Raw genomic sequence first — 24,572 nt, forward strand, 5'->3', positions numbered from 1 at the left:
TGACTTGGGAAATATTCTTTTCTCTTCAACTTTCTGGTAGAGTTTGTGTAGAATTGGCATTATTTCTTCCGTAAATGTTTGGTAGAATCACTCGTGAAGCCCTGTGGATTTGAAGCTTTCTTTGTGAGAAAGTTGTAAATTACACACTCTATTTCTTTAATAGTGATATTTCAGTTACATATTTATGTTTGAGTAGTTTACATCTTTTATGATCTGTTCATTTCATCTTGAATTGATTGACAAACTATTTTATAATATTCCCTTCTTATCCTTTTAATAACTGCAGGGACGCCTGGGTGGCTCAGTGGTTGAGCATCTGCCTTTGGCTCAGCTCATGATCCTGGGATTCTGGGATTGAATCCCACATGGGGCTCCCTGCAGGGAGCCTGCTTCTCCCTCTGCCTCTGCCTCTCTCTGTGTCTCTCATGAATAAATAAAAATAAAATCTTAAAAAAAAAAAGAAAATAAACAAGGGACATGTCACACCTTGTTTCTTTTTTTTTTTTTTTTAAGATTTTATTTATTCATGAGAGACACAAACAGAGAGAGAGAGAGGGGAGACAGAGGCAGAGACACAGGCAGAGGGAAAAGCAGTCTCCATGCTGGGAGCCTGATGGGGGCCTTGATCCCGGGACTCCAGGATCACGCTTTGGGCGGATGGCAGGCGCTAAACCGCTGAGCCACCCAGGAATCCCTGACCCCTCTCATTTCTGATACTGATAATTTATGTCTTCTCTTGTTTTGTCTTGTCTTAATCAGTCTGCCTAGAGGTTTATCAGTTTTATTTATCTTCTCCAAAACCGCCTTTTGGCACCTGCGTGGCTCAGTGGTTGAGCATCTGCCTTTGGCTCAGGTCGTGATCCTGGGGTCCTAGAATCAAGTCCCTCATCAAGCTCCCCACAGGAAGCCTGCTTCTCCCTCTGCCTATGTCTCTGCCCCTCTCTCTGTGTCTCTCATGAATAAATAAACACAATCTTTAAAATAAATAAATAAAAACTCTCTTTTCATTTCACTGGCCTCTATTTTTGTTTTCCGTTTTCTTTATTTGTGCCTTGATCTCTATTATGCTATTTCTTCTCCTTATTCAATGATTAATTTTCTTTTCTTTTTTTAGTTCTTAAAAGTGGATACTGGGGAAGCTGAACATCGCATTAGCAACATCCCATATGTTGACATGGTTTCAGTTTTAGTACGAAATAGTCCTTAATTTCCCTTTTGTATCTTTGACTGGCAGTGTTACTTAGAAGTATGTTGTTTAGTTTATAAAAATTTGGAGATTTTTCAAATCTGTTAATTTCTAATTTAATTCCATTGGAGTCACAGAACATATATTGAATGACTGAAATCCTTTTAAATTTATTGAGGCTTGTTTTGTACCCATGAATTCTGGTATTAGATGAGCCTATGATCTATTTTGGTAACTATTATGTATCTACTTGAAAAATATGTGTACTCTGAATTTGGGTGGAGCATTCTATAATGTCAGTTAGGTCAAGTATGTTGATAGTGTTATTTAAGTCTGCTATATCTTTACTGATTTTCTATATATTTTTCTGTCAATTATTTAGAAAGCAATATTGAAATCTCCAACTATAATTGTGTATTTATTTGTCTCTCTTTGCCATTCTCCTTCATATATTTTGAAGTTCTGTTATCAGATGCATAAATTTTTAGGTTATGTCTTTTTTATTAGTTGATATTCTTATAATGATGGAATAACCTCCTTTATCCTTGGTAATATTTTTTTACTTTGAAATTGACTTTGTCTTACACTAATGTAGATACCCAAGGTTTCTTTTGATTACTGTTAGCATAGCACAATTTTTTCTTAACTTTTAACCTACTTGTATCTTTCTATTGAAGATGATTCTTATAGACAGCATATGGTTGGCTTTTGCTTTTTTGTATTTTAATTAGGGTGATTATACCATTACACCTAATGTAATTATTAACATGGCTACATTTAATGCTACTAAACTCTCTATGTGTCCCATCTGTTCTTTGTTTTGCTATTTTTTTCTTTTCCTAATTATGGATGACTGAATACACTTTTAAATTAAATTAAATTAAATTAAATTAAATTAAATTAAATTTTATTTGTTGGCTAGTTAATTACAACTCTGGTTTTGTTAGTTTAGTAGTAGTTTAATGGTTTGTAGTGTTCATCTTTAACTTTTCACAGTCTATCTTCAAATAATATATGATTTTATGATTGCTATAAGAACCTTACAATATATAGTGTACTTCATTTCTCCCTTACTGGCCTTTGTGCTAATGTCTTCATACATTTTGCTTTTACTTCTAAACAGCACACTATATTATTTTTTGTTGTTGAAACAATAAGTTAACTCCTTTAGGAAGTATAGTTGATGTATATTAAATTAGTTTCAGATGTACAACATAGTGTTTGAACAATTAATACCACAGTAAGTGTATTACGGTATTATTAACTATATTCCCTACATTGTACTTTTCATCTGGAGACTTATTTTATAACTAGAAGTTTGTACTTCTTACGTCTTTTCACTCATTTTGACCATATCCCCACTCTCTACTTTAACAGCCAACAGCTTGTTCTCCATATTCATGAATCTGTTTCTCTCTTTCTTTTTGTTGTCATTTTTCATTTGTTTAAGATTCTACATATAAGTGAAATCATATTGTATTCAGGTATTTAAATAGTTAGAAAAACCTTATGTATTTACCTTTGGAGTTACCAGTTCTAATGTTCATCTTTCTTTTGTGTGGATCCACATTTCTATCGCTATCATTTTCCTTCTGCTTGAAAATACTTTCTTTAGCTTTTCTACAGTGTAAATCTACTAATGATGAGTTCTTTCAGCTTTTGTATGTCTCAGTCTTTTGTTTTGCTTTTATTTTTGAAAGATCTGGATATAGAATTCTAGTTTGATAATTGTTGGTCCCCTCTCCACTTCACTGCTTTAAAGATGTTGCTCTACTGAGTTCCATTAATTCCAACAAGAAATATGTTATCATTATTATCTCTATTTCCCTATATGTTGTGTGGAGGTTTTTCCTTTGGCTTATTTTTAACATTTTCTCTTTATTGATGGTTTGAGAAGTTTGATTATGATGTGCTTTGGCATAGTTTTGTCCATATCTCTTGTGCGTAGAGTTCATTGACTTTCTTGGATTTGTGGGTTTAATAGGGTTACCTGTTTGGACAATTTGGGGGCTATTATTTTTCAAATTATATTTCTTCTCCCTTGTAGACTCTACATATGCATATATTAGGCCCCTTGAAGTTGTTGTATAACTCGCTGAGTTAAGTAGAGACATGGGTTTCTTAGTCTGGGATTGTTTGTTTTTTTTTACGGTTTTATTTATTTGACAGAGAGAGAGCACAAGCAGGGGGAGCAGAGGAGAGGGATAAGTAGGCTCTCTGCTGAGGAGGGAAACTGATGTGGAGCTCAATCTTGGGACCCTGGGATCATGACCTGAGCCAAAGGTGGACTTTTATCTGATTGAGCCACCCTGGTGCCTCATCAGTCTGGTTTTCTTTAACATATGAAATATTGTTATAAATTTTTTATAAAGATTTTGTAATTTATTTAAGAGAGAGAAAGAAGAGAGCACAAGTGGGTGGGCAGAGGGAGAGAGAATCTCAAGCAGATTTACGGTGATCTAGGAGCCCAGTGAGGGGCTTGATCTTGTGAGCCTGAGATCATGACCTGAGTTGAAACCAAGAGTCAGATGCTTAACCAACAGTGGCACCCAGGCACCCCAGTTATAATAACTTTTTAAACATCCTTGTCTGCTAGTTGTAACACCTGTGTAGATTATGGGTTAGTTTTGATTGATTGCTTTCTATCCTTGATGTGGGCCATATTTTAGACTTACTCATACTCTTCTTAGGAGTCTACCCTCTTCCTGTATGTTCTTAACCCAAAGTGAGACTTTTGGGTCAGAAGGAGTTACTTCTGAACTAAACTACTGATCAATGTCACCCAGTTCTTATCTCTGTCTTGTTTTAGGTATATCATACCCCTACCATCCTTACCTATTTGTTGAGCACCTCTGTCCTTCTCTTTATTTACAATATTCATGAGCAACAATTGGCCAACTGGTCCCTCCCCAACCCTACCCAACCATCATATGCCTCAAGAATTCCTTTTTGCATAGCCCTGTGAAGACCTTGGCCTGAATATTCTACTCAAGTAACTCCTTTACCACTAATATAATTCTCTGTGTTTCCATTTATAGGATTTTACCCAGCTGTATGTCCTGTTGTCTCTGCCAATTCATAAATAATATTGAGGTTGTTTGCAAGACAGTCAAGCTGCATTGTGACGGTGAATGTCTGACAAATGCCACACGTTGTGGTGAGTTCGAATTGCCTCATGATATATATATATATATAAAGATTTTATTTATGAGAGAGAGAAAGAGAGAGAGAGAGAGAGAGACGCAGAGGGAGAAGCAGGTTCCATGCAGGGAGCCTGACGTGGGACTTGATCCTAGGACTCCAGGATCATGCCCTAGGCTGAAGGCAGGTGCTAAACCACTGAGCCAACCGGAATCACCTCATGATATATTTTAAATTTTTAAATTTTATTTATGTTTTAATTTTTATTTTTAATCAACAATGATAAATTTTTAACTAATGATGTCACTGCATTATTTTTATTCACTCAGAGTCAAACCCCTAAATTTCTTTTTTTTTCAAAGATTTATTTGAAAGAGAGAGATATGTGAGTCGAAGGAGGGGCAGAGGGAGAGAATCTTAAACAGATTCCCCGCTGAGTGTGGAGCCCAATGCAGGGCTCAATCCCGTGACCTTGAAATCATGACCTGAGCTGAAACCAAGAGTTGTATGCTTAACCCACTGAGCCACACAGGCACCCTTCAAATCCCTAAATTTCTAAGAACTATTCCTTTGTTATAAGTCAGATTCTCGGTTACATTATTAAATTAATTACTCCCAAATGAAAACATGTTCATATGCATCATAGTTTGTAAACTGATTTCATATGTATCAGATCTCAGGTCCCCATTGTCTTATATGACAGGTGGAGATACATTTTTGTTTATTCTGTTTGTTTTTACAAGTTATTAAGAGTAAAAGTGATGCTGATTTATAGATAAAGTTTATTCAGAGCCTGAGAGTTTCTGTTCCCTAACCAGAAGCTGCTGCCTTCTTATGGATAGAGAGCACTCTTCTATTCTTGGACTGTCCAACTCTGAACTTGTTCTGAATCATAACCTTTTCTATCCAAAAACACTCAGATACTTTTAAGTATTTTTCTGTATACTATGTTTTATTGGCACTAACTTCATGACTTCCCAAATGTGCTTCTGCACCCAGATAGCTTGAATATGGTTCCCTATCAATGATCTAGGGTACATAATAAATAACACTTTGCTACCTCTGTAAATAGTGTTGCTTATTTTTCAAAACAATTTTTTACTAATTACTCCCTTATCTCTTAGTGGTGGGCAGAATAGGCATGTTTAACCTCCTTTTACAGGTGAGGAAAAATGATATCAGAGGTGTTAAGAACTGTTGTCTAGCACTCAAGTATCGTTTAGGGCTCTCTACAAGCCTGTTGCTCCTCCTTTCTTGTGACCTTTATTACCTCCTCCTCTGACTCTCATCAACACTGCTGAAAATACTTCTAATTCCTCTGGAAAAGAAACTTGGTTGGATAATACTGTGCATATACACAAGCCATATGCTGACTTTCATGTAGTGGGAATCTCTGGATGGTACCCTAATAAATAAAGCTAGAAATATTAGAAATTAAAGTGAAGTATATTTCTTCACATTCTGACAAAAAATTTCTTTATCCCTTCTGCATTTTAAAACCTCAAGTATTATTCCATTGATTTATCGAACATTCCACATTGGCATATATCTCATACCTGGAAAATCTCTTAGCCTACACTTGTTCCCTGCCCAATTTAAGCAAAGAGCCAGGGTGGACTTAGTGCTTTTTTTCTGTCTGGAGCTTATGTTTTGTGTGAGCTGCAGTACACGGGAGCAGGGACCAAGCATGGTAATTGATGGGTAGATGGAGAGGGCATGTCCAGATGAGGCCCTACTAGCAATGGGTATTTTCATGGGCATCTGTGATAGTAGCAAGAAAACAAGCACACTGAAGAGATAGAAGGAGGAAACCCCCTGCTCCCACTGCATCTGAAGCAGTACAGACAGGGTATATGAATACTAGGAGTCACAGTAGATTTGCAGACAGTTTAGCTGAGTGTCTTCCAGACTTGGCTTTTCTTAAGTACTAGACAATTGGCCCTTGGAGACCAAGGATTATGGAATAATCCTAAATGTAGTGATTCAAGTTGTGGAAGGTTCTGAGGAAATAGCCATTTAAAAAAATGCCCTTTTCTCCTTTTGTTGTTGCCAATATAGGTTCAAGTTTGAGTTTGTGTCCTTGATAATGGTACTCAGATATTTGCTGGTTCTTAATTTATATGACTGGGATGTATGACTGCGGACTGACTGTTGCGTGTGCTGCGCAACATGATCAGGGTCCTGAGGATAAGGGGATGAGGAAAATAAAAGAAAAGTAAAGAGATGGGGACAGGAGGGACACAGTGGATGATGTCCAAGCAGTGCCAGCTTTATTCAAGGTTTTACAGCATTTTATAGAATGTGCAAAATAAAGCCAAAAAGGTGTTTATTTTTAGTCGGTTTGTGAAATTCTCCAAAGTTCCCTTTTCTCAGCATGCAAGACAGACTCACGGGTGCCAGAAGACCTTGGTAAATAGATAAGCTTGTTGCTCCAGATGTGCATACTTCAAAGGAATGTTAGGTATGGTAAACAGACCAGCAAGGACAGACAGACCCTTATTTATATTTATGACCAGGTCAGAATAAGTTTTATCTATTGTGTTATGTGGGTGATCATGTACAAGCGAGCCCTGAGAACCATTGCTCAAGACCTTTGTCAAGCGTCTACCAACTATTCACCCTTTAGGCTCTCGAGCCTTTTGAGTGAATGAGGGACGCAAGTCCGGGCCCGGTTTGGTTCAGTTATTCCAGCTAGTCCATGGTCGCCCACAACTGACAAAAAGCTGTTCTATCAGCCTTTCATTATCAAAACTAGTTCTTCTTTTTCTGACAGATGAAGAAGTATCTATAAGGAATGCAGAAGGATCATTCATGAAGGTATTAAAAGCCTGGAAGGAAGAAGAAGACCAGTAATGCGCTGACAATTGAGCTAGAGAAGGCATCCTCAGACAAAAATGGCATCGGTCTGTCAGCCCTTATGAATCAGCAGCTAGACTTTAATGATGAAAGTGATGTTATTAGTGCACTGAATTACATATTACCTTATTTGTCAGAGGGAAATCTAGAAGATGTAGAATCAACGTTATTACCATTCATTAAAATTCTGTTTTCAAATGTCCAAGATGGAGACAAGTCTGTGCGTTACTTGACAACACAGAGAGCCCTTCTCTTGAACCTGGACCCAACAATTCAACTTACAAAAATAAACTGAGGAAACTCTCTTTCCTGGAAAATTTGTTAGATGCAGAAATTCAAGAAAAAATTGATGAGGTAAAAAAGAAAGAGAAAACTGCCATGCTTATACCTCCCAGGCTTTTAGGTCCCAAATTTAAACGCCAAATCTTTCCAAAGAAATTGGAAACTGCCCAAGGACAGGAAAAGAGCCTTCCCAAGGCTAAGAATGTATGGAAGAGGCGGTTTAGAAAAAACAGGGTTCTCAAGGGCCCCAAGGACCTACAGAAAAGGCACTACAAGGAAGTGGACGTTCAGAGCACCCAAGGGAAACACAGTGCCCAGTCATTTGTGAAGAACATGGCCAAAGAAAGAAGGCACAGTAGACCATCCCCAAGGGAGCTGGAGCAGCTTCGCATGGCCCAGAGGCCCAGGAAATTAGTGGGAAACTCCGTCCACACAGAGCCTTCATTAATAGAGGAGCACAAGGCAGCAACCTCTTCTTTCCTGAAGCAATACATAATGGGCAGCCCTTCTGCCTCCACTGCTCCAAAATCCCTACCTAAGGTGAGAAACAAATCAAAAGACTTAACCTACCCCATTGTTGTTTTAGAATATGCGAATGCTAGAGTTAGGGAAATGGAGGCTTCCAGACCAGTCTCACATTCTGGGAAAAAGTATATTTTCCGCACAATTCGCTCACGTATAGTCCGAAGAACACCCAAGACCAAACAAAGTCAAAAGTTCAGCAAGAAAAACTCACTCTCGAATATATTGATGCCTGCACAGAGGCCTCCATTGCCTGCAGTCAGGAGCCTTATAGATTCCCCTTCACGGGAGGCTATTTCATCTTCAGGAGAATGGACTCAGGAAAATCCTTTTCCAGAATTATTTACTCTTTCAGAACCTTCTCAAGAAAACAGTACTGTAGAAAACACTACTACTGCACAGAATATTTCTGAAGAAATTATTTCTCCAGGAAGCACTACTGTATCAGAACAAACTCTCCCTGAATTCACAAACCGCAGGAATCTTTCCACTACATATTCTACTACCACCAGAGACAACTTTGTGACGACTGTTAAACAAACCAATGAAACACAATGGGAATACCACAACTTGGTCACTGACTTGCCCCCAAAGCCCACAGTGTTGCAAAGCTCTCATCCGCAGGTGATCTATTTGAAATTCAGCTAAACCAGCAGCTACGGTCCCTCATCCCGAATAATGACGTGAGAAGGCTCATTTCTCATGTTATCCGGACTTTGAAAATGGACTGTTCTGAGACCAATGTGCAACTGGCCTGTGCCAAGCTTATCTCCAGAACAGGCCTCCTGATGAAGCTTCTCAGCGAGCAGCAGGAAGCAAAGGTGTCCAAGGCAGAGTGGGATACAGACCAATGGAAGACTGAGAACTGTATCAATGAGAGCACAGAAGCTCAGAGTGAACAGAAAGTGAACAGAAATGAGTGTCAAGTGATGTGAGGATAACTCCTGAACAATGGGGTCTGAACTTTTAGTCAGTTTAGGACATGCAATTAAAGCACCCACGCACAAGGACCAGGGCCTCCCAGTCTGGGTCTTGTCTTAGCCATTAACGTTGGCTGAGACAGTGATGTGCCACTTTGCTCATTTAGAGAATGGTGCCACTGTTCCCAGGTAGATGAGAAGAGGACTTCACATACAAGATAAATATATTATTGGAGAAAGGGCTAATGATAAAATTACATAACACATTAGATTTGGTATATTTCTTAAGAACCTATAAGCCACTCCTCTGAAAGAATGAGGTTTTAGAGTAGCTTAAGAATAGTTAGCTTTCATCCTATTTCTTTGATTTCTAAAAAATTGTTCTTTGTTTTTTGTTTTGTTTTTTTGTTTTTGTTTTTGTTTTTTTTTTAGCTCACAAAAGAAGTTCCAGGTTATGGCTATAACAACAAACTCATCTTGGCAATATCTGTGACTGTAGTAGTAATGATTTTGATTATAGTTTTCTGTATCATTGAGGTAAGGACAACCATTAATTCAGATTTCCAGAAAATCTTTTGTCTTTATAATAGATTCAGAATTTACAAACTTAAAATCAAAGCCACTTTCTCACTTACTACTACTTGTTATTCCTCTTCTGTCTCACAGACTGACATGTACTTCGTTATTTTATTGCAAAGTATATTCTGGGGATTTTTATTTTATTTTATTTTTTTAAAGAGAAGCAATTTTTTAAAAGATTTATTTTATTTATTCATGAGAGACACAGAGAGGCTGAGACACTGGCAGAGGGAGAAGCAGGAGATGCCAGGAGATTTACGGATTATAAACAAGGCAACAAGCCATTAGACTGTTTTGGGACATTAGGTTTAAGAAGGCCAAGTTAACATGATAGTAACATTTCTTCAACTCAAAATTCTGTTGGTTAGATGTACTCACCAGTCACTTTCAGACTATCAGTGATTTCTTTCCTTGGCTGAAATGATGAGAGATAGTATCCACCCTCATGGAGCTATATCAGTCATCCTGGAAAAAAGGACATGGCTTAGGATAAAAATATAATCTTGTTGATAAATTAGATTTACTCAGCAGTTTTTCCACACGCTGAATTATGTGAAGAGTTTTGGTTAAAACACTGCAGCTAAAATCCTGCATCAGGCTACTCCAAAGCATGTCATGTCTATAGTCACCTGTTCCTGGAGGTTGCCTGTTTACCTTTTCTTCAATTCCATAATGACTTGGCACTGGTTTATGCCAAGCATAGGATGGAGAGTTTCCCATATCGAATTTCATGCCCACAACCATGGGAGGACAATATTACCATCCCTCTTTCATACATAAAAGGGGATCAGCATAAGGCTCCGGTGGCAAAACCCAAGGCAGAACCCAGTTTTGCTTAACTGCAAACCCTGTGCTCTTATTCCACTGTTCTGTCTCCTTAAAGATGAAAACACTGGCCAGCATTTGAAACACTGAAATTCAGTGGAAGCCACTGAAAGGATTAATATATTTAATATGAAGAGAGTTTTATCAGTCACCAGAAGATAACCAATAATCCAAGGGTGAAGGGGGCAAGACCACAAGAAATGGGAAGTGTTTTGAGTCTGTCACCGTATCTGCGAGTTCTTTCTTTGTGGCCTATGGGATGTCCGGCTTGTTAGCGAGGCCTTTGTTGCCTTTATATTGTCTTCTTCTATACTTATATTTGTTGTAATTTATATGTTTTAACCTGTATAGAATCTGTTTAGTTTTTTGGTATGGTTGAGATAGAGGATCTAATGATTTTGATTATACAATTTCCCCTTACAGAAAGATCCACTTACTTTCAAATCTTTGATGGAGTGGTTCATTCTTTCTGAACAGATTTAAAATACTATTCTTTTTTGTTTGTAAGATTTTATTTATTCATAAGACACACAAATAGAGAGGCAGAGACATAGGCAGAGAGAAAAGCAGGCTCGTCTCAGGGAGCCCAATGTGGGACTTGATCCCCAGACCCGGGTTCACCCTGTGAGTCAAAGGCAGATGCTCTACCACTCAGCCACCCAGGCATATCTAAAATACTATTCTTATCTGGACTCTTATCAGTCCGGTTTCCTTTCCCATATCACACTATATACTTAATTCCAATTGCTTTATAATAACATATTTTGATGTCTGATAGAGTTAAGCTCCTGCTCTTTGACCTCCTTTTTCATACATTTCATAGCTAGACTTGCATATCCCTTTACCAAATGTCAGCTGGCCAGCTTTTATTTAAAAAAAAAAAAAACTATTTTGGGATTTGAATAGGATTGCATTGAGTTTGAGGACAATTGACATCTATGCAATATTCCAGGAACATGGTATCATCATGTATTCATTTCTTAATGTCCTTCAGAAGAGTTTTAATATTTTCATCTCAAAGGTCTTCCCCATTCTTTGCTGTAAGTTTATTCCTAGGTAATTATGACTTTTATTGATTTTTTTATTTTTTTTTAAGATTTTATTTATTTATTCATGAGGCACACACACAGAGAGACAGAGACACAGGCAGAGGGAGAAGCAGGCTCCATGCAGGGAGCCTGATGTGGGACTCGATCCCAGGACCCTGGGATCATGCCCTGAGCCAGTGGCAGGCGCTCAACTGCTGAGCCACCCAGGCATCCCACTTCCAGTAAAACTTAAGTTGATTCTCTTGGGCCATTTAGGTTGTCCATAATTTCATATGCAAATATGTTTTGTTTCTTCCTTTTCAATACTTTATTTTTCCTTTTGCATTGAGATGCCTGGAATCTTTAAAAGAATTTTTTTCCGATTGCATTGATTAGGACCTCTTCAACGTGATGAATAGTAACAGTAATAATAGGCATTCTACTCTTGTCCTTGACTTTAAAACAATGTTGCTATTTAGGTTTTTGGTAGATACTTTTCTTTTCCTACTTCTAAGAATTTTTATTAGGAATTACCTGTTGGATGTCATCTAAAACAGTCAATAAAATATATTGCAAGCTGCACACAAGATCCCAAGTTGGGACCTGGAAGAGTCAAAGGACTACTAACAAATAGAATTCCTGCTCTCAAAAAAGGCTGAATAAGACTTAAAATACAAAGGAATGACTACAGATTTGGAGGCATGGTCATTGAAATGGGTACCTGTGATATGTTTTCTTCCAAAACAGATTTTTTCCCATAGAGCAGCACCAGTGGAAGATGAAGAAGGAGGCTCAAGGTAATTTGGCAATTATTAAAGCAGAATTTCAGAACTAGATTTTAGAACTCCTATTTATTTCACTCCCCTTGTTTTACACCCAGGAAACTACCAAAGGCAGAAAGAATATTGATTTGGTCTAATGCTTTGCCTGGATCCAGCCAAATTAACTTCCCAGACAAATCTGAGTTAAAATGGAACTGACACAGAGCATCTACTGTCACTACTCCTTTAAAGATAAAGGGTGGAGAAGTGTTGGGTGCACCTATTCTTGCTGGTAGTGACCACCAGGCCTGGCTACAGAGTCTTGGGCTAAGAGGGCTAGTCTTCAAGGCTGATGGAAGGCAGAAAAATAGGACTCCTTCCTGTAAAGTGGCAGGAAAACTTCCCTCCTCCTCCTAGTTTTTGATCCACCACTCTCCATTCCCTTTGTCCAGTCTCCACAGAGTGTTAACTGGGAGAGGCCTTAGGTAATAGTTTGTCTCTTCCTTTTATAATAAGGAAATGGAGAAGAAAGGGAAGATAAATTACCCCATGGGCATACTGCTACTGAGTGTCAGAAGAGGGTTCCTTTCCAGAAGGGCACTTCTCCTCTGATTATACTGTTCTTGGGCTGCAAGCTATATTTTTTTTTTGAAGGAAATATATTTTTTTAAATTAATTTTTATTGGTGTTCAATTTACCAACATACAAACACCCAGTGCTCATCCCGTCAAGTGTCCGCCTCAGTGCCTGTCACCCATTCCCCTCCAACACCCGCCCTCCTCCCCTTCCACCACCCCTAGTTCGTTTCCCAGAGTAGGAGTCTTTATGTTCTGTCTCCCTTCCTGATATTTCCCAACATTTCTTTTCCCTTCCCTTATATTCCCTTTCACTATTATTTATATTCCCCAAATGAATGAGAACATACACTGTTTGTCCTTCTCCGATTGACTTATTTCACTCAGCATAATACCCTCCAGTTCCATCCACGTTGAAGCAAATGGTGGGTATTTGTCGTTTCTAATGGCTGAGTCATATTCCATTGTATACATAGACCACATCTTCTTTATCCATTCATCTTTCGATGGACACCGAGGCTCCTTCCACAGTTTGGCTATTGTGGCCATTGCTGCTAGAAACATCGGGGTGCAGGTGTCCCGACGTTTCTTTGCACCTGAATCTTTGGGGTAAATCCCCAACAGTGCAATTGCTGGGTCGTAGGGCAGGTCTATTTTTAACTCTTTGAGGAACCTCCAAACAGTTTTCCAGAGTGGCTGCACCAGTTCACATTTCCACCAACAGTGCAAGAGGGTTCCCTTTTCTCCACATCCTCTCCAACATTTGTTGTTTCCTGCCTTGTTAATTTTCCCCATTCTCACTGGTGTGAGGTGGTATCTCATTGTGGTTTTGATTTGTATTTCCCTGATGGCAAGTGATGCAGAGCATTTTCTCATGTGCATGTTGGCCATGTCCATGTCTTCCTCTGTGAGATTTCTCTTCATGTCTTTTGCCCATTTCATGATTGGATTGTTTGTTTCTTTGGTGTTGAGTTTAGTAAGTTCTTTATAGATTTTGGAAACTAGCCCTTTATCTGATATGTCATTTGCAAATATCTTCTCCCATTCTGTAGGTTGTCTTTTAGTTTTGTTGACTGTATCCTTTGCTGTGCAAAAGCTTCTTATCTTGATGAAGTCCCAATAGTTCATTTTTGCTTTTGTTTCTTTTGCCTTCCTGGATGTATCTTGCAAGAAGTTACTGTGGCCAAGTTCAAAAAGGGTGTTGCCTGTGTTCTCCTCTAGGATTTTGATGGAATCTTGTCTCACATTTAGATCTCTCATCCATTTTGAGTTTATCTTTGTGTATGGTGAAAGAGAGTGGTCCAGTTTCATTCTTCTGCATGTGGATGTCCAATTTTCCCAACACCATTTTTTGAAGAGACTGTCTTTCTTCCAATGGATAGTCTTTCCTCCTTTATCGAATATTAGATGACCATACACCTCAGGGTCCACTTCTGGGTTCTCTATTCTGTTCCATTGATCTATGTGTCTGTTTTTGTGCCAGTACCACACTGTCTTGATGACCACAGCTTTGTAGTACAACCTGAAATCTGGCGTTGTGATGCCCCCAGATATGGTTTTCTTTTTTACAATTCCCCTGGCTATTCGGGGTCTTTTCTGATTCCACACAAATCTTAAAATAATTTGTTCTAACTCTCTGAATAAAGTCCATGGTATTTTGATAGGGATTGCATTAAACGTGTAAATTGCCCTGGGTAACATTGACATTTTTACAATATTAATTCTGCCAATCCATGAGCATGGAATATTTTTCCATCTCTTTGTGTCTTCCTCAATTTCTTTCAGAAGTGTTCTATAGTTTTTAGGGTATAGATCCTTTACCTCTTTGGTTAGGTTTATTCCTAGGTATCTCATGCTTTTGGCTGCAATTGTAAATGGGATTGACTCCTTAATTTCTCTTTCATCAGTCTCATTGTTAGTGTATAGAAATGCCATTGATTTCTGGGCATTGATTTTGTATGCTGCCACGCTACCAAATTGCTGTATGAGTTCTAGCAATCTTGGGCTGGAGGCTTTTGGGTTTTCTATGTAGAGTATCATGTCATCGGTGAAGAGGGAGAGTTTGACTTCTTCTTTCCAATTTTAATGCCTTTAATGTCTTTTTGTTGTCTGATTGCTGAGGCTAGGACTTCCAGAACTATTTTGAACAGCAGTGGTGAGAGTGGACATCCCTGTCTTGTTCCTGATCTTAGGGGAAAGGCTCCCAGTGCTTCCCCATTGAGAATGATATTTGCTGTGGGCTTTTCGTAAATGGCTTTTAAGATGTCGAGGAAAGTTTCCTCTATCCCAACACTCTGAAGTGTTTTGATCAGGAATGGATGCTGTATTTTGTCAAATGCTTTCTCTGCATCTAATGAGAGGATCATATGGTTCTTGGTTTTTCTCTTGCTGATATGATGAATCACATTGATGGTTTTACGAGTGTTGAACCAGCCTGTGTCCCGGGGATAAATCCTACTTGGTCATGGTGAATAATTTTCTTAATGTGTTGTTGGATCCTATTGGCTAGTATCTTGTTGAGAATTTGTGCATCCATGTCCATCAGGGATATTGGTCTGTAATTCTCCTTTTTGGTGGGATCTTTGTCTGGTTTCAGAATTAAGGTGATGCTGGCCTCATAGAACGAATTTGGAAGTACTCCATCTCTTTCTATCTTTCCAAACAGCTTTAGTAGAATAGGTATGATTTCTTCTTTAAACGTTTGATAGAATTCCCCTGGGAAGCCATCTGGCCCTGGACTCTTGTGTCTTGGGAGGTTTTTGATGACTGTTTCAATTTCCTCCCTGGTTATTGGCCTGTTCAGGTTTTCTATTTCTTCCTGCTCCAGTTTTGGTAGTTTGTGGCTTTCCAGGAATGCGTCCATTTCTTCTGGATTTCCTAATTTATTGGCGTAGAGCTGTTCATAATATGTTTTTAAAGTCGTTTGTATTTCCTTGGTGTTGGTAGTGATCTCTCCTTTCTCATTCATGATTTTATTAATTTGAGTCTTCTCTCTCTTCTTTTTAATAAGGTTGGCTAATGGTTTATCTATCTTATTAATTCTTTCAAAGAACCAACTCCTGGTTTTGTTGATCTGTTCCACAGTTCTTTTGGTCTCGATTTCATTTAGTTCTGCTCGAATTTTAATTAACTGTCTTCTTCTGCTGGGGGTGGGGTCCATTTGTTGCTTTTTCTCTAGTTCCTTTTTGTGTAAGGTGAGCTTTTGAATTTGAGTTCTTTCCAGTTTTTGAATGGATGCTTGTATTGCGATATATTTCCCCCTCAGGACTGCTTTTGCTGCATCCCAAAGATTTTGAACGGTTTTATCTTCATTCTCATTCGTTTCCATGAATCTTTTTAATTCTTTCTTAATTTCCTGGTTGACCTTTTCATCCTTTAGCAGGATAGTCCTTAACCTCCACGTGTTTGTGGTCCTTCCAAACTTCTTGTTGTGATTAAGTTCTCATTTCAAGGCATTATGGTCTGAGAATATACACGGGACTATCCCGATATTTTGGTATCGGTTCAGACCCCATTTCTGACCCAGTATGTGGTCTATTCTGGAGAAAGTTCCATGTGCACTTGAGAAGAATGTGTATTCAGTTGAGTTTGGATGTAAAGTTCTGTAGATATCTGTGAAATCCATCTGGTCCAGTGTATCATTTAAAGCTCTCGTTTCTTTGGATATGTTGTGCTTAGAAGACCTATCTAGTATAGAAAGAGCTAGATTGAAGTCACCAAGTATAAGTGTATTATTATCAAAGTATTTCTTCAGATTGGTTATTAATTGGTTTAAATATTTGGCAGCTCCCACATTCGAGGCATATATGTTGAGGATTGTTAAGTCCTCTTGTTGGATAGATCCTTTGAGTATGAGATAGTGTCCCTCTTCATCTCTCACTATAGTCTTCGGGGTAAATTTTAATTTATCTGTTATGAGGATGGCTACGCCTGCTTTCTTTTGAGGACCATTTGAATGGTAAATGGTTCTCCAACCTTTTATTTTCAGGTTGTAGGTGTCCTTCTGTCTAAAATGAGTCTCTTGTAGACAGAAAATAGATGGGTCCTGCTTTTTTATCCAGTCTGAAACCCTGCGCCTTTTGATGGGGTCATTAAGCCCATTCACATTCAGAGTTACTATTGACAGATATGAGTTTAGTGTCATCATGATATCTATTCAGTCCTTGTTTTTGTGGATTGTTCCACTGAACTTCTTCTTAAAGGGCAATTTTAAGAGTCCCCCTTAAAATTTCTTGCAGAGCTGGTTTGGAGGTTACATATTCTTTCAGTTCCTGCCTGTCTGGGAAGCTCTTTATCTCTCCTTCCATTTTGAATGAGAGCCTTGCTGGATAAAGTATTCTTGGTTGCATGTTCTTCTCATTTAGGACCCTGAATATATACTGCCAGCCCTTTCTGGCCTGCCAGGTCTCTGTGGAGAGGTCTGCTGTTACCCTAATATTCCTCCCCATAAAAGTCAGGGACTTTTTTTCTCTTGCTGCTTTAAGGATCTTCTCCTTATCTTTGGAATTTGCAAGCTTCACTATTAAATGTCGAGGTGTTGAACGGTTTTTATTGATTTTATGGGGGGGTATCTCTATTTCCTGGATCTGAATGCCTGTTTCCCTTCCCAGATTAGGAGCGTTTTCAGCTATGATTTGTTCAAATACATATTCTGGCCCTCTGGCCCTTTCAGCGCCCTCAGGAACCCCAATTAAACGTAGGCTTTTCTTCCTCAGGCTGTCACTTATTTCCCTTAATCTATCCTCATGATCTTCTAATTGTCTGTCTCTTTTTTCCTCAGTTTCCCTCTTTGCCATCAACTTGTCTTCTCTGTCACTCACTCAGTCTTCCACCTCGTTAAGCCTCGTCGTTAGGACTTCTAGCTTGGATTGCATCTCATTCCATTGATTTTTATTTTTTTTAAATTTTTATTAATTTATGATAGTCATACAGAGAGAGAGGCAGAGACACAGGCAGAGGGAGAAGCAGGCTCCATGCACCGGGAGCCCGACGTGGGATTCGATCCCGGGTCTCCAGGATCGCGCCCTGGGCCAAAGGCAGGCGCCAAACCGCTGCGCCACCCAGGGATCCCTCATTCATTTGATTTTTAATTTGTGCCTGATTGGATCTCAATTCTGCAGTCATGAATTCTCTTGAGTCCTTTATGCTTTTTTCTAGAGCCACCAGTAGCTGTATAATAGTGCTTCTGAATTGGCTTTCTGACATTGAATTGTAATCCAGATTTTGTAACTCTGTGGGAGAGAGGACTGTTTCTGATTCTTTCTTTTGAGGTGAGGTTTTCCTTCTAGTCATTTTGCTCAGTGCAGAGTGGCCAAAAACAAGTTGTATTGGGAAAAGGAGAAAAAGAGAGAGAAGGAAAGAAAAGAGAAAAAGAAAAAAGAGAAAGAAGATTAAAAGGGGGGGGAAAGAGAAGAAAAAGAGAAAGAAAAAGAAAGAAAGGAGAAAAGAAAGGGGGTGGGGTGGGGAAAGCAATCAGAAATCAAGAAGAAAGAACGAAGAAAAAAAGCACAAAACAAAACAAAAACAAAAACAGAAAAACAAGAACAAAAAAAAAAAAAAAACACGGGGGAGTATCTTCAGATTCTGCATACTTTAAGTCCCTTGACTTCCCCTGGAACTGCTCCATCGAGCTGGTCTTCTGGGGGAGGGGCCTGCTGTGCTGATTCTCAGGTGTTAGCACTTGGGGAAGCTGCTCTACCCCTGCCTGGTGCATGGCTCAGTGGGGGTAGTTTACCCCGTGAGGCCCCGGGAGGAAGCCACAGTGGCGGGAGGCGGCAGCTCTGGGACCCTGGAGTCAGCTCCCGCAGTAGCTCCGGGGCTCTCGGTCTGCAGGGCCTGGAGGCTCCCGGGTGGGGCCGCTGATCTGCTCAGCTTGGGGCAGGAGCGTCCTTGCTGTCCTGGGCCCTCCCGGCCTCTGCCTGTCCCGGGGGGAGGCCGGATCCTGGGCTGTGTCCCGGCGCCCTGTGGTCCGGGGCCTGCGCTGTTGGATTCGCGCTCCCGCCGCAGCCCCCTCCGCGGAGCCGCCGCCCGAGCCCCTCCGAGCTGCTCCCGGAGCCGCGCCGCCCCCTCCGCGGAGCTTCTTCCTCCGCCCGAGCCGCCGCCGCTGAGCTGCTCCCGGAGCCCCGCAGCCCCCTCCGCAGAGCCGCCCCCGAGCCCCTCCGAGCTGCTCCGGGTCCCGCCGAGCGCTGCAGCCCTTAGGGAGCTCGGCGCATCTCCCCGGGGCGCAGTTCCTCTGTTACTGTCCCAGGGAGCCTGAGGGCATCCCCGCCTTTCTGGGGATCCTGCTCCAATTCCCCGGGAGGCCTTTCCGCCCGGGAAGGTTGGTGCAGCTCCTGCTTCTCCGGGACGGGGCTCTCCTGTCATGGGGACACTCCTCCCGGCCTCAGCCCGGGTCCTCGCGGGGCCCCTCCCTCTGGAGGCCTTTTGTTTCTTTATTTCTTTTTTCCCATCTTCCTACCTTGATAGAAGCCTGCACTCTTCTCACTGTAGCATTCCAGCTGGTCTCTCTTTAAACCTCAGGCCGAATTCGTAGATTTTCAGGATGATTTGAAGGTTTTCTAGGTACTTTGTTGGGGACAGGTGATTTGGAGACACTACTCTTCTGCCATCTTGCCCCTCCCCCTGCGAGCTACATTTTATGTCACAACTCAGTACATACATTCTGTCAAGACATAAGCAGGTTTTAAAAATATTTTAAAATATTTTCTAAAATTTTTTTTTTAAAATAATTTATTCGTGAGAGACAGAGAGAGAGAAGCAGAGAGAGGGATAAGCAGGCTCCTCTCATGGAGCCTAATGTGGGAGTCAATCCCCAACCTGGATCACCCACACCCTGAGCCAAAGGCATTACCCAACTGCTGAGCCACCTGGGCGTCCCAACATAAGCAGTTTCTAAGACAAACTTACTATACACTCTGATTTTTTCTATGTTGTTTGTATTCAAAAATAATATTTTGTGTTTTACTGCTGGCTGTGACCTTTAAGCTGATTTCACGACTCACTCACTCATTAGCCACAGCCTGCAGCGAGAAAGTCAGGGAGTTAGGTAACTTTGTTGGTTGGACTCCTGCATTTATTTGGTGTGAATGAACTTGTAGGATAAAGCAGCTAGGAAAATAGAAACACCTCTCTCTCCTCCTCCCCAGCAAATGATGCCTATGAGACAAAGTCCAAAGGGGAGCAAAGTAAACTGCTTCTGGAGAGAGTAAGGTGCTTCTGTGTTACACTTGCACAGTTTGTTCACTGCACGAGGGCACTTGGCCAAGGGCCCAGGTGAGTAGGATGAAAATCTTGCTTACACTCAATGCCAAGCCACATACAAAGGCCTCCCCAGAGAAACTGTGGGGCCATTATGGACAGACATGGAAACATTCTGGAAGTCTAGCATGCATGGGATTATTTTCAGGATCCCAGGTCTGTAGTGATTTTGCTTCCTGTGATTATGGACTGAGATGTCCTAATAGGACCAGAGATACACATTGTGAGAGGCATGGGAAATGGCGTGAATCACTAATTGTCTGTATATGTGTTTCCTCCAAGGCTCTTCTTTCATTCTCTGCTGCATAAGAGATGTTCAATCCAACGTGAGAGTCAGGTAAATCTGAGGAAGATAAAGTCCCGTATCTGGAGAGAGCAGGGGAAATGCAGAATTAACAATGTCCTTTCTGTTTTCTAGGAGGGCTTTTTCTGGAGAAGGCGGCCACTTTGGCTTCGACACATGTACAGACCTCTCAATGCCACACGGAAGAAAGATATGGCACAGAAGCTACAGGAAAGGGATTCTTCTGATGAGGATGAGATTTTCAACAAGGAACCAGGGTACCTGATTGGGGACAATTTATACTTCTTTTCTAAAATGAGTTAATTATGAAAAGTTTAATTGTTCCTTTACAGAGTTCAAGGCATTCTTCAAGGCCCCAAGGGATTGGCTGTTTGACAGTAATTGTAAAGGGCCCCAAAGAGGACCCATTGTCTTTGCTTGCCATTTATAGTCTCACTTCTTTGAAAATTGAATGCCTGTCTACCTTCAGTATCCCTCCGTAAAGGTGTCTATCCTCTTGCCTTTCTTCTGCTTCCTGATCTCCCTCTCTCCTCCATCTCCCTCTTCCTTCAGCTCAACACCCCCCCCCCCAAAAAAAAACCGTCTTCTAAAAACCTAAAAAGCTAAAACCCTCTTCTTCCTGTTTGAAGGGCTATGTCTGGCTTTTGTGGAAAGCAGATTCAACATATCGAAGGGACATGAAAACACAGACGGCAGCTTCGACTACGGCATCTTCCAGATCTACAGGCATTTCTGCTGCAAGGATTACCGGAGTCACTCAGAAAACATTTGCCACGAGGACTGTCAAGGTCTGGCCAGGGCCTCAGGGTGGGAAAGCTCTACTCACAGGACTTCTCTTCCTATTCAAAGTCTGGGAGTGTCCCCAGAGGGACTTCCCATGGAGTCCAGAAATGTTTTTGCTGAGCAGAGGACTTGACAAGTGGCTGTAGTGCCCATCCACTTAGCAGATTCTTTGGTGTACAGGATCTAGAAAAGCTCTGCATAGTTAATAGCAGAGCAGGAGCAACAGCAGCAGCCAACATTTCTTGAGAGTGTGTCATATACTAAGCACTTTCCTTGCAGAGCCCATCTCACCCAGCGTTTCATGTGATGGAAACTATTATGATGCCCACTTTACAGATGAGCAAACTGAGGCTCATAGAACCAGTGCCGAATACCAGGCTGGGGGCCCTGAAGGCTCCACTCTAACCATCAAGTAATAACTTTGGCCAATGTCTGATTAAAGGCCAAGTGCAAACTGCCCACCTGAGAGCCTCTCCAGGAGGCTCCATAGGTCCATGACTTGGACCTTCTCTCCTCTTTCATACTCTGATTCATATCCCTAGACTCTTCATCTGAAGAGCCTCCCTGATCAGGCAAGATTTACCCTGGTCTCTATGCTGCCTGTTTTGACATGTCCTTTCCTAGAAACCCTCAAACGTGGCATGAACTACCATCTGCCCTGACTAGGAAGTATGGGGGTAAACAGTTGTCCTGTCCCTCCTGGCCCCACCCGCAGCCACTCCCTGTCGCCATTGTGGGGATGTCTAAATAGGCCTCTGGGAGGGAGGCTTTGCCTAATCTGGAAATACTCAGCCCCTGGGGGTTACATGCCAGGGGAGGGGCAAGCCGAGCGAGCTGGAGCAAGCCTTGTCTGCCTCAGTCTTAGTCCTCTGTTCTCAGAGGTGCTCTCTCTCTCTCTCTCCTTCCAGACATACTGAGCCCCAATCTTCTCTCAGCCATCAGCTGTGCAAAAAAGATTGTGTCTGGAGCAGGGGGTATGAAGAACTGGTGGGGAGGACACTGTGGGGCTAAGGTAGCAGCCAGAGCCCTGGGAAGGTTGTAGTGACAGAGAAAGGCACAGTAGGCAAGGACTAGACCCTTTTATAGCCTAGAAAAATGTGGGAGAGTGGCAGAGCTTGGAACTCTGACTTACAATACCCAGGACCTGGGTCTTTTTCTGATGTACTAAAATTATTTTAGAAGGGGGCATCTGGGTGGCTCCGTCAGTTGAGCGTCCAACTCTTGATTTCCACTCAGGTCATGATCTGACAGTCATGGATCAAGTCCGGAGTCAGGCTCCACACTCAGCACAGAGTGTGCTTGGGATTTCCCCTCTCCCTCTGACCCTCACCCGTTAAGGCTGTGTCATTCTCTCTCTCTCTCTCTCTCTCTCTCTCAAAATAAATAAATAAACAAATAAATATTTGGGTGCCTGGGTGGCTCAGTGGTTGATCATCTGCCTTCAGCTCAGGTGGTGATCCCCAGGGCCTGGGATGGAATCCCACATCAGGGAGCCTGCTTCTCCCTCTGACCATGTCTCTGTCTCTCTCTGTGTGTCTCACATGAATAAATTAAATCTTAAAAAAAATAGATCTTTAAAAAATAAATAAATAAATAAAACTCTTTCGGATACAGTAACAAAGTAATTCAAGTGAGTTGAGGGAGCTGTTTCCTGAGGGCACAAGGTGTCTCACTGAGCTTACACAGGTGCAGCTAGACCTCAGAAGGTAGTGGAAGCAGAGCTGGAAAGTGTCAGCCAGCTTTTCCTGGCAAGTTTCTGCCTCCTGGTGCATTTGCTTCACTACTTTCTTGGCAGAGAGCAGCATTCTCTGCTCCACATTCCACAGCACACACTCTGGCTGCCCCAAGTGGATGGGCTAATGTCCTGAGCAGCAACAGAGACTGCCTAGGCTTAGTCCCTGTCCAAGTGCCTGGGATAAAGAACCTGATTGGTTCAGTTTGGATGCAGATCCCTGCTTGGTTCCATCAGCTGGAGGCCTAGGAGCAATTGAGCTATACTGTCATGGTTGCCACAGGGTCCCCTCTCGCTAATTGGCAGCAACATTTTCTGTAAATGTAAATGCTCCTGTCAGCATTTGTCCACGATGGTGGACATTAGGATGTTTACTTTTCTGAGCTTCAAACTGGATATACACAGAATACAACTGGCTGTATGTACAACTGGCCAGTTGACTACAACTGGCCTCCAGGCATCTGTGAGGATGGAGGGAGTTAAGTGCCTTGCCTACTCTAGAAACACCACGCAGAAGGGACATTGATGGCTATTAGGGCTGACCTGTTCTGGAGGGAGAGTCACTGGTTGCACCTGAGATTGATTATTTATTTATTTACCTTTTATTTATTTAGAAACTCTCAGCCTTATACAATGGTGCTCTCCTACTTCAGAGGAAGAGAAGGATTTGAAAATGCTGAAGCATATCGGGTGGGGGAAGTAGAGGACAAAGACCAGAGATAGGAGAAATTAAAGGGACAAAGCAGAGGGCCGGGGGAACAAAGCAGAGAGCTAGGAATGAAGGGGATTCTGAGCACTGCTCTAAGATCTGGGTCATGTAGCTGCAGAAGGAGGTTACTGAGTAGTAAAAACAAGAACCAATCTGTTTTCTCTCCACAGGGTAGCATGGAATTTGCACTGTGCAGGCCGGCCACTCTCCTACTGGATGACAGGATGTTTCTTGGGATGAGACAGGACACAGGGCTGTGGTAGAGTCATTCCAGAGCTCCTCTTCTCACTCAGGAATTCATTTCTCCTTCCTCTTGCCTCTGCTTCACGTTATTTTCTTTCCTTCCCTTTTAGGAATAATCCTGACCGGATCCCCCAGGAATAAATGATTGTCTCGGGCTTCCTCCTTTTACCTGTCTGGACCCAGGCCTCTGGTTCTGACTCTCATTTGCAAACCAAGAGGACCACAATGAAGAAGTTGTTATATTTGGATAATTATTAAAGCATTCCTTGTGCAAAGGATGTGTTGATTTATTCACTTTTAATTCTAGATATATTCCAGTACCTAATCGAAGAGTGTGGCAGGCACTCGAAGAAGGAAAATAAACCACAACTATTGTTCTTGAGGTGTTTATAAGCTACCCAGAGAAGCGGAGACATACTCAACTAATGAGTATAATACAATTAATACAATGGATAATGAGATGGGTAATAGAAATCTACAATTTTTGGTTTAAAACAGTATCAGGATCCCGGTTATTCCTCCAAAGCCAACTATTTTCAAAGTAAAAGAAGATTCCGAAGAAGATAATGGGTGGGCTAAGGGTCTTGTATATTGAGGTGGAGAAAGTCGTGCTGGCTGGGGTCAGGAGATGGTGCCAGGTGCCAATGCTTTGGGTGTGCTTTCAGAGAATGGGCTAAAATCTAGATGTTTAAGAAAATAAAGGCATCTTTCTTTGGGATCTGAATGTGCTAATGTGGAGTAAAACGTGCATAAGGACAATGCAAAGACAGAAAAGGAGCCATTGGAGGATTGTCCTGCACATAGCTAACAACACTGACTTAACTGTCCCACTTGGGCCACTGATATCCCGACTTCTGGGCCTTCACTTG

At 41.3% G+C, this 24,572-nt stretch overlaps 1 protein-coding gene and 1 long non-coding RNA gene across 2 annotated transcripts in view; one reads left to right on the forward strand and one right to left on the reverse strand.

Annotated features, from left to right (window-relative positions):
• The window catches only part of LOC140597726 (uncharacterized), a 97,769-nt gene that overhangs the window by 53,537 nt on the left and 19,660 nt on the right, over positions 1-24,572 (reverse strand). The window lies entirely within an intron of this gene.
• Positions 4,253-23,978, forward strand: LOC140597721 (lysozyme C-like). The gene is made up of 9 exons (XM_072746966.1): positions 4,253-4,343; positions 7,101-8,005; positions 9,340-9,444; positions 12,087-12,136; positions 20,215-20,269; positions 20,351-20,493; positions 20,866-21,024; positions 23,631-23,719; positions 23,814-23,978. Exons 4-8 carry the CDS (start codon positions 12,118-12,120, stop codon positions 23,633-23,635), a joined length of 381 nt encoding a protein of 126 aa, XP_072603067.1. The 5' UTR covers positions 4,253-4,343; positions 7,101-8,005; positions 9,340-9,444; positions 12,087-12,117; the 3' UTR covers positions 23,636-23,719; positions 23,814-23,978.

This window comes from Vulpes vulpes, chromosome 2 (genome assembly GCF_048418805.1).
Source record: "Vulpes vulpes isolate BD-2025 chromosome 2, VulVul3, whole genome shotgun sequence".
Lineage (NCBI taxonomy): Eukaryota > Metazoa > Chordata > Mammalia > Carnivora > Canidae > Vulpes > Vulpes vulpes.